The 12,413-nt window shown below is 47.1% G+C and overlaps 2 protein-coding genes across 3 annotated transcripts; one reads left to right on the top strand and one right to left on the bottom strand.

The window, feature by feature from the left end:
- The first annotated feature begins 1,929 nt into the window (after positions 1–1,929).
- Positions 1,930–6,547, top strand: LOC125538714 (protein NBR1 homolog). Of its 2 annotated transcripts, none has more exons than XM_048701989.1 (8): positions 1,930–2,162; positions 3,105–4,357; positions 4,467–4,581; positions 4,675–4,872; positions 4,980–5,129; positions 5,218–5,316; positions 5,410–6,069; positions 6,156–6,547. In XM_048701989.1, the coding sequence occupies exons 1-8, from the start codon at positions 2,085–2,087 to the stop codon at positions 6,168–6,170; spliced, it is 2,568 nt and encodes an 855-aa protein (XP_048557946.1). In that variant the 5' UTR covers positions 1,930–2,084; the 3' UTR covers positions 6,171–6,547. The 2 variants fall into 2 exon arrangements, with proteins under 2 accessions (XP_048557946.1, XP_048557947.1); XM_048701990.1 differs by having other exon boundaries at positions 1,931–2,162; positions 6,176–6,547.
- A 1,850-nt stretch (positions 6,548–8,397) lies between these two features.
- LOC125538713 (plant intracellular Ras-group-related LRR protein 3-like) lies at positions 8,398–11,387 on the bottom strand. The gene is made up of 3 exons (XM_048701988.1): positions 10,556–11,387; positions 9,423–9,589; positions 8,398–9,336 (listed from the first exon to the last, which is right to left on the bottom strand). The coding sequence occupies exons 1-3, from the start codon at positions 11,240–11,242 to the stop codon at positions 8,679–8,681; spliced, it is 1,512 nt and encodes a 503-aa protein (XP_048557945.1). The 5' UTR covers positions 11,243–11,387; the 3' UTR covers positions 8,398–8,678.
- Between the last annotated feature and the right edge of the window lie 1,026 nt (positions 11,388–12,413).

Raw genomic sequence — 12,413 nt, 5'->3', positions numbered from 1 at the left:
AGTTACTTCATCGCACACAAATTGAACTTCACGAATTGTTGATGATTGCCTCTATGATCATAAATGATTCTTATTTTCACTGTGGCGTGGAATGGTTTTTATCATCGTGGTCTGCAATGGACCCCCTATCGCCCACTAACTCAAGCACGCGGTTTCTGAAAACTGTATGCGACTAGGGGTCCAAACTGTATGAATATCCCACCTGCAGATGTTATCGTTGAACCCTTGAATATATCTGAAGGACCTGTCACCAAATCTTGCCACATGACAAGAAATCCTAACCTCACCGCCCCAAGGAGATGACATGAATCTACACTGAAGCTCCGTCGACTACATCTAGATGAACGAACTCGAGAAGGATCGAAGCCCGGAAGTCAAACTAGTAGAAGAAGCGCATCACTTGCAAGGAGTAAAAAAAACCTAACTTAAGCTACTAATCGAAGCAAAGGCAGCAGGATTCCCCTCACTGCCACCGGCTGCCGGAGTGGTAGGCAGAGGGAAGGCGAATCCACGGGCTCATCAGTGAAGTTTGAAGGGAAAAGTTTGGCTTAATCGTCAAAGGAGATAGAGAAGGAAAAGAGAAACCCAGAATGAAACATTTTCTTTTTGCAACAACACCCAGAATCAAACATATTGTCATACAACTGTTGGCGAACAGTCGAATGTGAGGAAATATCAGGTGACACCACACCTTACATACTCTCATGCTCCTTTAAAAAAATTACATTTAAATGTTTCAAATATTCTTCTTTTGTAAATGTGCGCGAGACATGTGCCTACAAAACCCTTCATAGATTCAGATCGAAGTTCAAAACACACACTAAGGAAGAAAGAAAAAAGACAAATCCAGACTTGAATATTGTCATTTCTCACATTATTCATGTTTATCTTCTTTCGACGGTATTCATGTTAGGTTTGCATTTAGTTTTCGTTTCTCATGCATTCGCAAAAAAAAAAGAGTTTTCGTTTCTCATTGTGTTTTTCGAATTTGGATCTGAATTTTTAAGGGTCATAGGCGCGCGTCTTATGAACATTAAAATAGAATTAGAACATTTAAGTACTGCTACAAGTTTTAGAATTTGGAGCACGGAAGTACGTGGAATACGGCATCATCTGATATTTTCCCGTGCGAACGGTGCGGAGAGAGCGCATCACGGCGCGGAGGGCGGGCGGGCAGGTACAACGTGACCCGTTCCTCGGCGATAAGAAACAGGAACCCAAGTTCCGACTTGCACGACACGAAGGAAAAAACTGACATATCTGCATCTCCAACCAAGATATTATGGCAGCAGCACCTCGGTTTCTTTTTAATAATACCATAAAGTTGAGGAACAGCGGCAAAACAAAGGCTACAGAGCGTGGCCCACGGGCCAGAGACCGACGGCTGATCCCTTCCAGGAAGCAAAGGTCGTAGTCGTGATCCTTTCCAGGACCAGCATTGTTGTTTTCTCCCAAAACGCAGACACAACGACACCAACTATAATTTTTTAACACACGAACTATTATTATATGATGACTTTCTTTTACGTGAACTATTATTGTACACTGTACATTTCAGGGAACTATTATTATATATATACTGGCAGCACTGTAGTTACCGACTTAAGAGGAACAATAATAATATATCGGGGCCCAACTGCCCAGCGGGCCCCGGCGATGCGGATATGCACAACCTGGGAAAACTCCAGTCTCACCCCGGACCAACGCCAAAATCACACACCCAGACCCCACCGCAAACAAGCCGTGATCTGTCCCACATGCAGCCCACGCGAGGAGCCCGCCTCTCTCACCGACCTCTGGGCCCGCCGTCCCACGAGGGGCCCGGCCGCAAAATTACCGCGAAAAGGCGCAACAGTTTCCACTCCCAGCCTTCCCATCGAAGGTAACGGAAGGGCTCGATAAAAGAGGGAGCCTCGCCCTGTTCCGTTCTTCTTCTTCCCCACCACGCCACACACCCCCACCCCCGCCCCACCGCCGACGCACTGCCGCCTCCTCCCCCCCAGCTCCACTGCGCAGGATCTCCGGTCGCACCGCCGAGGCTTGCAGCGGCTGCGCGGAGGCCCCCGCCGCCGCGGACTCGCGCCATGATGCCTCAACGGGACACGCCGCCGCCGTTCCGCGGCCTCGTGCCGCTCGGCCGCCCCCGGGATCTCGTCATCAAGGTAGTTTTCCCGTGCCCTGGCAGTGTGGTGATGCCGTCGTGGTGTTCGATCGGGGAGGATGAGGGGAGTGCCGTTTTTTTTTGTTCTTTCGGCGTAGGGTTTGGCGTTTCCTCGTCGGGAGTCGAGGAGGGGTTCTGCGCGTGCTAGATTTTAGAGCGATCCGGGCGGTGCTTGTGGTCCGACTCCTGTCTAGTCGCGATGGCGTTGGACACTGACGTCGGGGGTCTTTTCCCCATTCGTTGGAGATGGGGGGCGTGGTCTGCTGCGGATGATGGGATGTGGTGGGATTTTGTGTTCCATCTGGTTGTTGAAGAATGGATTTTTCTTTCTTTTCTATAAGGGTGTATCCGAGGTCAGATTGCTCTGATCTTGTTCGCCATTGTAAAACCGTGGAGATGATTTCACCCGTTAACTGACGGGTTAACTGACGGGCTTGCGTTGATTGGTGCGAAGTTCAGATTACAGTTAGGGCGATTGCTGCTGCTAGTAAAGAACCAAAGATGCTTTGTGTTCGTGTTTGATGTTAGAGTACTTTAATCTATGTTTCAGAGCACGGGAGGCAACTGTCAATTTTTGATCTCTCATGTGCTATTTTCTGTATGGAATTTAGTAGCATCAAAGTGATATATTTCTGTCTCTGTGTCATTGAACTTCATACCTAGTAGTGTTCTTATATGTGCATGGTATGCGTACTGTGGTAGTGTGACTATTCACTTGTGTCACTGATGCTTGAAATCTCCACTATCTTCAAGGATTATACTTCTAGCTTGTTGTTGTTGTCCTTAACTGGCTAATAACAGAACAAAACATAGGAACAACACACACTTCTTCTAGTGATATGTTTTCTTTGTGCCACCTGTTGAATCCTTCTGTTCTAATTTGTAGTTCCAGTCATACGTCATTCTTGTTAATATCTGAGTCTATGATTGGTTGATGTTTCAGGTCAACTATGGTGGCACTCTCAAGCGGTTCAGTGCTTTTGTGAATGGTTCAAACTTAGATCATAATCTTGCTGCCCTTCGGTCAAAGATTGCAAATGCTTTTAAGTTCAGCCCCGAGGAGCAATTTATTCTCACATATACTGATGAGGATGGAGATATTGTCATGTTGGATGATGATGATGATTTACGTGATGCTGCTGTTAGTCAGGAGCTGAACCCTCTTAGGATTGATGTTCAGTTGAAAAGCAGCACTGCCGGGGCACCTCAGCCTAACCAGCAAGCCTTGAATTCCAGGTCTAAGATGTCGGCAGCTATGGAAGATCAACTAGCTCAGGTGAAATCAGCTATTGATGAAGCCTTGAAGTTTGTACCAGAGCAAGTTCCTGCTGTCCTTGCTAAGTTATCGCATGAGCTGCGCTCTAAAGCTGCATCATCGGCACCACCAGTACGTGAGTTGCTGGATCGAATTGCTAAACTGATGACACCCAAGAGCGGCATGGAACCTACCAGTGGTCTCTCTTACAGTTCATCTGGTTCCTCTAGTGGTAATCCACAAACATTCAGGGACATGAAAGATAGTAATGCATCTGAATCTGCAACAGCTTCAGCTTCAAATTGGCAACATGCTAAATCATCTAGAGCACTTGGTCTTAAGAGTGTGCTAGTTGAGAAGACCAATGCTCAAGTTCAACAAGCACCAGGCTGTACTTCAATTGGGGTTCCATCGGTTCTAGTCGGTTCTGGTGGAAAACTCTTGTATCATAAGAAAAGAACTGATGCCCTGAGTAAGGGGAAATCACATGCTCAAAGTATGGGGAAATCTGTCATGTCTTCTTCGGTGCCACCTGTTCCTTCATTTGCTCCTGGTGGCTCTACTCTTGGTTCTGCAAATGGGTATATGCCCTTTGGGTCTATTAGAAAGATCAATGGCGATTCAAGCTCAGCCTTCCCTCCCCCCAGAGGCCCTCCGTCAAGTTCAATTCCGACCTTTGAAACTGATCCAATACTTAACCCTTACACTTCAGTTGCAACCCATGGTTTGCAGAAGGCATTCCCTCCTCCACCTGCCTACGACTACAATCAGTTTAGGTTCAGTAGGCCTTCATTAGTTAATTCATATGGAAATTATGAAGATCCCTACTCATTTGGTTCATACAGTGGGTATGGTACCCCACAGCAGTCGGTTCATAAATGGGTAGAATGTGATGGCTGCGGGGTGACACCGATTGTTGGGCCTCGCTACAAGTCCAATGTGTAAGTATTTTTAGTTACAATTAAATAATTCAGTCCTTCATTCATATCTTATTTTTCATTGGATTTTGAAAAAAAATTGTTCTCTTGACATTTTTCTCTTTGCTGGCAGCAAATATAACTATGATCTATGCAGTGCTTGTTTCTATCGCATGGGCAATGAGGCTGAATATGCCAGAATGGACAAGCCACTCTCGGTAAGTGAAAGATTGAGAAACCTGAATAAGGTGATCAGATCAGTCTGTTCATACTCATGATTATATACTTCACGTGAGATAGTAACATAATATTTACACTTACTTCTGTTTGACCATTCTCAGGATAAGAGGTTCCTCCAACTTGACTGCCGTTTCGTCAAGGATCTCACTGTCCCTGATGGAACACGAATGGCGCCATCAACTCCATTTCGTAAGATTTGGTGCATGCTTAACAATGGAAATATTGTATGGCCTTATGGAACCCACCTTGCCTGGGTTGGTGGAGATCAATTTGCTCGCCAAAGCTTAGTGAAATTAGCGGTACTTCCCAACCACATAATTTATTTGCTAATATGTTCTGGATGTGAGATTTACATGGATGCATCTCAGACCATAATAAAGTCTTAACTTATGTTTGAACTTCTCAGATTCCAGAGGCTGGTTTCCCCTTGAATGGAGAAATCGATGTTTGTGTTGACTTTGTTTCACCTGCGAAACCTGGTAGGTACATATCGTACTGGAGACTAACATCGCCAGACCTACAGAAATTTGGTCAGCAAGTTTGGGTTCTTATTGAGGTTTTTACTCTGCCATCACTTGCTCCTCTCCTTGTAAGCCTTGATGTTCCTCCCCTCATGACCTTCCGCATGCTGATATCGTGTGCAGGTGGAAGAGCCTGTTCAAGCCAGTGGTGACAATCAAACTGCTGCAATAGACTTGAACTTGCCTGCAGTCAGCAACCCTGCAACATCGAGGCCATCCATTGTATAGCCTCATTAGACTGTAGAATTCTCTTCCGCAAGTGGCCACATGGTTTGTTTACACATCTGATCATTTGTCTGCTAAATTCGTGTGCAGGTGCAACAGCCTGTCCAGACCAGTGGCAATAAGGGAACTGCTGCAGTGAACTTCTTGAGCTTGCCTGCAGAAGGCAGCACCGCAACCTGGACCTCAGATTCTGCATCTGACTCTGACGATGATGGCATACCTCTGCGTGAGGTGCTTGCCACGCTGAGACGAAAGGGACCCAAAGCGGTTGGAAGTGTTGTGCCCTCTGCACCAGCAGCAGATGAACCAGTTCAAGTACCCATCGCTTATCCCCAGGCAGCAGATGAACCAGTTCAAGTACCCATCGCTTATACCCAGGCAGCAGATGAACCAGTTCAAGTACCCGTTATTTATCCCCACGCCTCATCTGCTGAAGCTCTAGGGATGCCTACAGGTGTGGCAGCACCTGAAGCCGCACCACTGCCGGAACCCATCAGTGTGCCGGAACCTCTACCGGCACCTACTCTTGTCAGTTCACATGTCGCTCCTGTTAGCATGCCTTCGCCTGATGAAACCATCAACAACAACATGGAGGAGAAGCTTCTGAGGGAACTGGCGGACATGGGCTTCAGGCAGGTTGACCTGAACAAGGAGGTACTTCGGCAGAATGAGTATGATCTGCAGAAGTCGGTCGATGACCTGTGCGGCTTCCATGAGTGGGACCCACTCCTTGCGGAGCTGAAGGAACTGGTATGCGCCACTTCTCATCCTGTGTAGCGCGAGAATATCATCTTAATTTAGGATCCTTCTTAATTCTCAACTCTTATTCGCGTCAGGGTTTTGATGATTGACACAGATGTAGAAGGAGTGCTCGAGCAAGAAGCATGAAGTTCCATGAAGCGTGTGGCGATGGATCTTCTGTCCAGAGAGAAGGACCGGTGATGGCCTCCTGCGCTCATCTGCTGGAGCGCTGCTGCCTAGTAGACCTAGATATAGATAAAGTAGTACTAGTATAATGTAATGCAGGAATAACCAGACGAGCTGAAGTGATGCTGCATGATGCAGTGCACTGCAGCCGCGCAGTAGTAGTAGCAGCCAGTAAGCAGGACCATAATAGTCCGGCGCTCCGGTGTGTGGTCGCTCGTGCACCGTGGTTTTTCTTTCGTGTAAGCAGGGTACCTTATCAGGCGAACTGCTAGTATGGTTTATGAGTTATGTTTATTATATCTGTCGCTCGTGTGCTTCTCAATCAGATGGTTGCTGTGCTCTTCTATCAGAGTCTGATTCAGAGATGTGGTTCTCATAAACTGATTGTTGGTTAGAGCTTATTTTCGTTCTGGTCCCAGGTATTCCAAGTTTCCAACAATGGTTGATTGTATGAAGGAAGAGCGACTGCAAACAGGCAAGAAAGTGTACTGATTTTCGCTTCTTCTGCCCTGAGAACTGTGCAAGTGACATTTAGGCAGCTAAAAACACTGTAACCTGATGTTTCATGTCAGCATAGTCTCCTAGAAACTTATATATTTCACATTATGCAAAAAATTATTTATTTTTAAAACGGAGGCAAAAGATTTATCTCATCTCATTAAATAAGAAGGTGAGAACAAAGTCTGTTTGTTACATGACCACAAAAAAAACACACACAAAGGGATTGATTGACGCAACATCCTAACTGGCAAAATCCTATCCAGAAACTTTGGCCCTACAAGTACCGAGAGTTTCCCCTCCGCCTTGATTGACGCAACAACGTGTGTGGGCAAAGAGGCCTTGTTGTGAAACACTCTCATATTTCTCTCAGAGTGGCCAACAGACTAAACATCTTCAAAGAATTATAGGCCTTCCTGTTGACTCGTACCAGACTACCACGTTCGTTCCACCATGCTGCCACTGATGAGAGTGTGGACCAGGCGTTAACCTGTGATTGCATCCCCAGCCATGTGTTGATCACTTCCTAAATCCTAGCAGAGTAGCGGCATTTGAAGATTAGATGCGCCGTCGTTCTTGGTTCTCTTTTGCACAACTGACAAAGACCACAGTTTGGTCAATGGCTATGCCGTCCAATCTTGCAGAATGAGCCATGAGAAAAATCTGATTTTCGGCGAAGCCCATATTTTCTAGACCATCCATCCTTGGCATGTCCGACTATCAATCCTGCGAATTGCAATTGCACTCTGTAAGCCAGCCGTGGCGACAGAGTAGCACCCATTCGCAGTGAATTTTCATCGAATGATATCCTTTGTTCCAACCACTAGCTCCACCTCCTGAACCTTGGTCCATAAGTTCTTAGTCTGTTGGGCACTTTGGAATGAGAGGAATGCGTGTCACAAGCATTACAGTTTAGCACAACTGTTTGGAATTCGTGTGATGCAAGTCACCTGATGCCCGAAGTTGTTGTTCCTAAGCAATTACTATCTCGTTCACTAAAAAACCACACTATCACTTGTCAATGACTGAAGGACCTACCTTTCTTTGAAGTTATCAGCTGTGTCCAATATGTAAGGTCCTACGTGTCAAAAAACGTCTTACATTATGGGACGAAGAAAGTACCTCTATAACTAAGTACTCCCTCCGTTCTCAAATACAAGCCTTTCTAGAGATTTCAACAAGTGACTACATACGGAGCAAAATGAATGAATCTACACTCTATATGCATCCGTATGCTGTTATCCATTTAAAATGTCTAAGAAGACTTATACTCCATTCATTCCAAATTACCCGTCAAAAATGGATGTATCTAGAACTAAAATACATCTAAATACATCCATACCTACGACAAGTAATTCGGAACAGAGGGAGTATTTAGGAACGGAGGGAGTATAAGATGTTTTTGCATTGAACTACAAACTCTGTAACTAAGTATAAGATGTTTTTGCATTGAACTAGAAAAACACCTTATATTTAGTTACATAGGTAGTACGTTTAGTTTTCAAAAGCCGAAAAAATTACTGTATGACTTCACAAATTGAGGGCATTCGGCAATGACAGGGTTGAAGTTTGTTCTCACAAACAAAACCTGGCAAGTTTCTAAAGCTTTGTGGCATCTTAGCAAGACAGATAGTTTGCAGTAACACATGTAGCTTCAGCAAACAAAATGCATAATTTCTGTTGCAAACAGTCTAATAATAAAGCGAGTATACCGAGTTTCAGCCCTATTATTATTATACAGTAACACAACCAGGGCCTTCGATGGAAATGACCCTCAAATGGGAAAATAAACGCCAAAGCCTGCAGAGGGCAGGTGCTTGTAAGGTTGTGCATCTCTCCAGAGTCAACAGGAACGCAAAATGATTCCCAGGTCGAGAGTTCCGTAAACTTGGTATATACATACGCGATACTCGATCGCCTCTGAAACTGAGGTTTCAGAACTGCTGGTCGAGGATCGAGTCTTTCTCCGACTTGGTCTGGCCACCACTGACATAGCCCACAAGGCTCCCCCCAACGTCCGAGACCCATGAGACGCTGCGCGCCAGCCAAGCCTTGGGAGTCGACGCCTGCGGGCTCTCTGCTGCTGCTGCTGCCGCCATGCTCCTCTGTTCTTCCTCGAGCAACGCATCAAGCCACCTCTTTGACATGTACTCTTTCACAGCGTCTACACCTTCCTTCACGACCTCTGCTGGTGGCATGGACAGAGGGTTCTGCTCCAGGTTAAGCTTCTCCAGCTTGTCAAGCCGGCCAAAACTGTCGGGAAGAGCATGGATCTGGTTGTTGCTGAGGTCAACCTCCCGCAGGTTCAGCAGGTCACCGAATGAGAAAGGGAGCTCCTTCATGTCGCTGAAGTTGCTGCTCAGGTCGAGGATTTCAAGGCTGGAAAGCTTCCCTATGGCAGATGGCAGACCGCATAGTTCATTGAAATGAGCATCCAGGACGTATAGTGATTGCATCTCACAGATAGATGATGGAAGAGATCGCAACTTGTTCATGTGAACCCAGAGCTTTCGCAGATTAATCAGTTCATAGCCAATATTTGTTGGCAGATATGTGAGCCCATTGTAGCTTGCATCAAGCTCAACTAGCGACCTGGAGGGTGAACTATCTATCAGTCTCTTGAATAGTGAATACAGCTAATTAACAAACGCAAGGGGAACTTTAGGAGTAGCATCTACCTGCACTTTGAGATGCTGTCTGGCAGTGTTCTCAGCTTGTTAGTCGACACATTCAGAATCTTCAGATTGGACAAAAATCCAACAGTATCAGGAAGAGAAACCAAGGCATTAGAAGCAAGACGGAGCTCTTCAAGATGTTCAAGCCCTCCTATAGCATCTGGAATAACCTACAAGCACAGTGAAATCCCAAAATTAGGGAACAACAGCACAATATTGTATCTAACAAGCCATACAGCAGCCTTGCAGTTGTTGAGGAATTATAACCTGATAAACAGATCTGAGTTTTTAGGGCCACGAAAGAAAATCAGCATTTTATAGCTAGCACATCTCATGTCTGCTGTTAAATGATTATGATGGATCATGAAGCTCAAAATAAACCATATAAATCAGACATAAACATCTCTTACCAGTAACAGCAAGCAATAGGAAAGTACTAATTCTCCCTACTTTAATCGATGATTCTCCAAATTTCTAACCCAAGCAAGATTTCCAGGAAATCAAGCTAAGCTAAACTTACCTCATAACTCCTACCAATTTGATATTCTACTTTGTAGAACTGTATGAACCCAAAGTACTACTTGTAACCCTCGATGAGTCAACACTAGTGTTTGCATAGCCTAAACCAAAGCGACAATCAAACCAAAGCATCCTTTCAGAAACAAAAATAGTACTTCAACGCGTCCTTGCATAACTTTTAGCATTTTCTCCATCCAAATTCTGCCTTCAGCAGCACATCCTTAACACATAAGGCGGGATAACAAATAAATCTGCCAAAATAATAGAATACAGACTGGCCCTCATACCTGATCCTAATTGACAAGTGACAAATAAGTGCTAGTATACAGACCCACTCTTCGTACCAGGCATATCAGAACTCACAAATCTAGCATCCTTACTGATAAATCAGCACCCAAACTATTTAGCACATAGAGTAATTCGAAGCATCCACTCAGTCCGAAAAGACAGCCTAATATGCGCTCACAGTGGCAGAAAAATGCCTAATCCTAGACAAACACACCAGAACTGAAGTGTTTTGTGCGTGTGGCTCATCCATGAATATGTTACCATATAGTACTACATGGGCTCTAAATAAACAGATCTAATCTAAAGATATGGGATGACATGCTTCTCACCTGGAGCTGGTTGTGTGATACGTCAAGCACGCGGAGTCCCAGGATCCTTCCGAACGCCTCGGGCAGGTAGCGCAGCTGCCGATCCACGAGGAGCACGCTCTCCACCGGCTTGCCCTCCTGGGCCTGCTTCAGCACGGCGACGACTTCCTCCTGCACCGCCACCTCATCAGCGCCCGCCGCCGATTCATCCTTCCCCTCGGCCTCCTCCAGGTCCCTGCCCTCCATCGCCGACCGGTAGACCTTCTCGAGCCTCCCCTCGGCCTCGTGCAGCAGCGCCTCGTAGGTGTCGTGGGCTTCCTCGAGCCGCACCACGGTGCGGCACGCCTCGAGGTCCTCCTCGGTGACCCGCGGGGCGACGTCGCCGGCGGCGGCGGCGGCGACGACGGCGCGGGAGGAGTCGACGAGCTCGTGGTCGGGGCGCGGGCCCAGCTCCTGCAGCGCGGAGCGGGCGGCGGAGACGTCGGCGACGGCGCGGGTCATGGCGTGGAGCACGGAGGCGTGGCGGAGGCCCGGCATCCGCTCGACGAGCTCGAACTCGCCGACGGAGGGCGAGCGCGGGGACGGCGTGTGGACCGGCGGCTGCTCGATGTCGAAGTCGGCCCCGGCGGCGGGCCTGGGCTTGGAGAGGGTGGGGAGGCGGGAGAGCACGTAGGAGAGGATCGGGTGGGACTGCGGCGCCGGATCCATGGCGGGCGGGGGAGGTGGGAGGCGGAGATCGGAGAACTGATGCTGTTTTATGGTGGGCTTGGGAAAGTGGAGGGCGATGGGGAGCTGGACTGGAGGGTGCAGTCGGAACCTGCCTGGGGCGGCCGGCCGGCAGATCCCTGGGGATTATTTGGGTCAGGGGATATCTATCCGATCCAAATCTGATCCAGGGTGACAATTCGTTTACTGCTGATGAACGGCTTCTTCTGCTTCTGGTTCAAGAAACAGTCATTTGTTTCTTGAACGCTCACGCATATTATTTTTTTCTTTTTCTGCAAGTCAACATTCACTGATTGGCTCAAGCACTGAACACAATTTTCCTACCCAAAAGACCTCAATAATCTCGCCTCTCGTCACAACATGACTTTTTCTCTCCTGCAAAGAAAAAAAACTGCTCTTTCTTCTCTAATGATATATCGGGGCCTGCTACGCCCCTGCCAGCTGATCTTTTCAGCCGGGTTGTGAGCCGTCAGACCTACCGCATTGAGTGGTCGAGTGACACCTTCACCATTGCAACACAGGTCTTGTTGCAAAAATTTTGCAACAAAAGTCCAGTTGCAGAAAAGTTTTGCAACAAAGGTCATATCGCAGAAAAAAAATTGCAACAAAAATCTTGTTGCAGATTTTTTTTTTGCAACAAAGGGATTGTTACAGATTTTTTTGCAACAAAGCTCTTGTTGTAGAATTTTTTTTGCAACAACGAGCTTGTTGCGGGAAAACACCCGAGAGAGAGAATCAGAGAGAGGGCCATGGGCGGGGAGAGAGAGAGAGAGGAGGAGGGAAGGAGAAAGGGGCTTGCAGTAGAGTGCCCACGGGAGATTGTCCGGGGGAGAAAGGGGGTCGGTGGCGGCGTCCTCCGTCGGGGCGGAGATCGTGCGCGTCTGTTGCGTGGTTGAGTGGTGGCAGCTCTAGATGAGAGTCGGGAGGGAGAAAGTGAAGATTGGCTGCTATTGAGAAACAAGTGATTGGCTGCTGAGAGAGAAGAGCGGCGAGATAGATTTTCTGGAGACGAACGCCTGAGGAGATAAGGTTCAGCAATGATGTGTGACTCACAGGGACACGCATCGACCAGCCAAAGCGGTCGACGCACAGGTTGTAATCAGCCAACTGACATGAAGCTTTTCCCTAATATATCGGTCCCTCTATTATCCTT

Source organism: Triticum urartu, chromosome 2 (assembly GCF_003073215.2).
Source record: "Triticum urartu cultivar G1812 chromosome 2, Tu2.1, whole genome shotgun sequence".
Lineage (NCBI taxonomy): Eukaryota > Viridiplantae > Streptophyta > Magnoliopsida > Poales > Poaceae > Triticum > Triticum urartu.
This window is presented reverse-complemented; position numbering and strand designations above follow the sequence as displayed.

Coding starts and splice junctions, on each gene's coding strand:
- LOC125538714 (XM_048701989.1), top strand. CDS start 2,085: ATGATGCCTCAACGGGACACGCCGCCGCCGTTCCGCGGCCTCGTGCCG. Junction 4,358..4,466: donor CCTCGCTACAAGTCCAATGT/GTAAGTATTTTT, acceptor CTTTGCTGGCAG/CAAATATAACTATGATCTAT. Junction 4,582..4,674: donor GATTGAGAAACCTGAATAAG/GTGATCAGATCA, acceptor GACCATTCTCAG/GATAAGAGGTTCCTCCAACT.
- LOC125538713 (XM_048701988.1), bottom strand. CDS start 11,242: ATGGATCCGGCGCCGCAGTCCCACCCGATCCTCTCCTACGTGCTCTCC. Junction 9,590..10,555: donor TATCACACAACCAGCTCCAG/GTGAGAAGCATG, acceptor CTGTGCTTGTAG/GTTATTCCAGATGCTATAGG. Junction 9,337..9,422: donor GACAGCATCTCAAAGTGCAG/GTAGATGCTACT, acceptor TTCACCCTCCAG/GTCGCTAGTTGAGCTTGATG.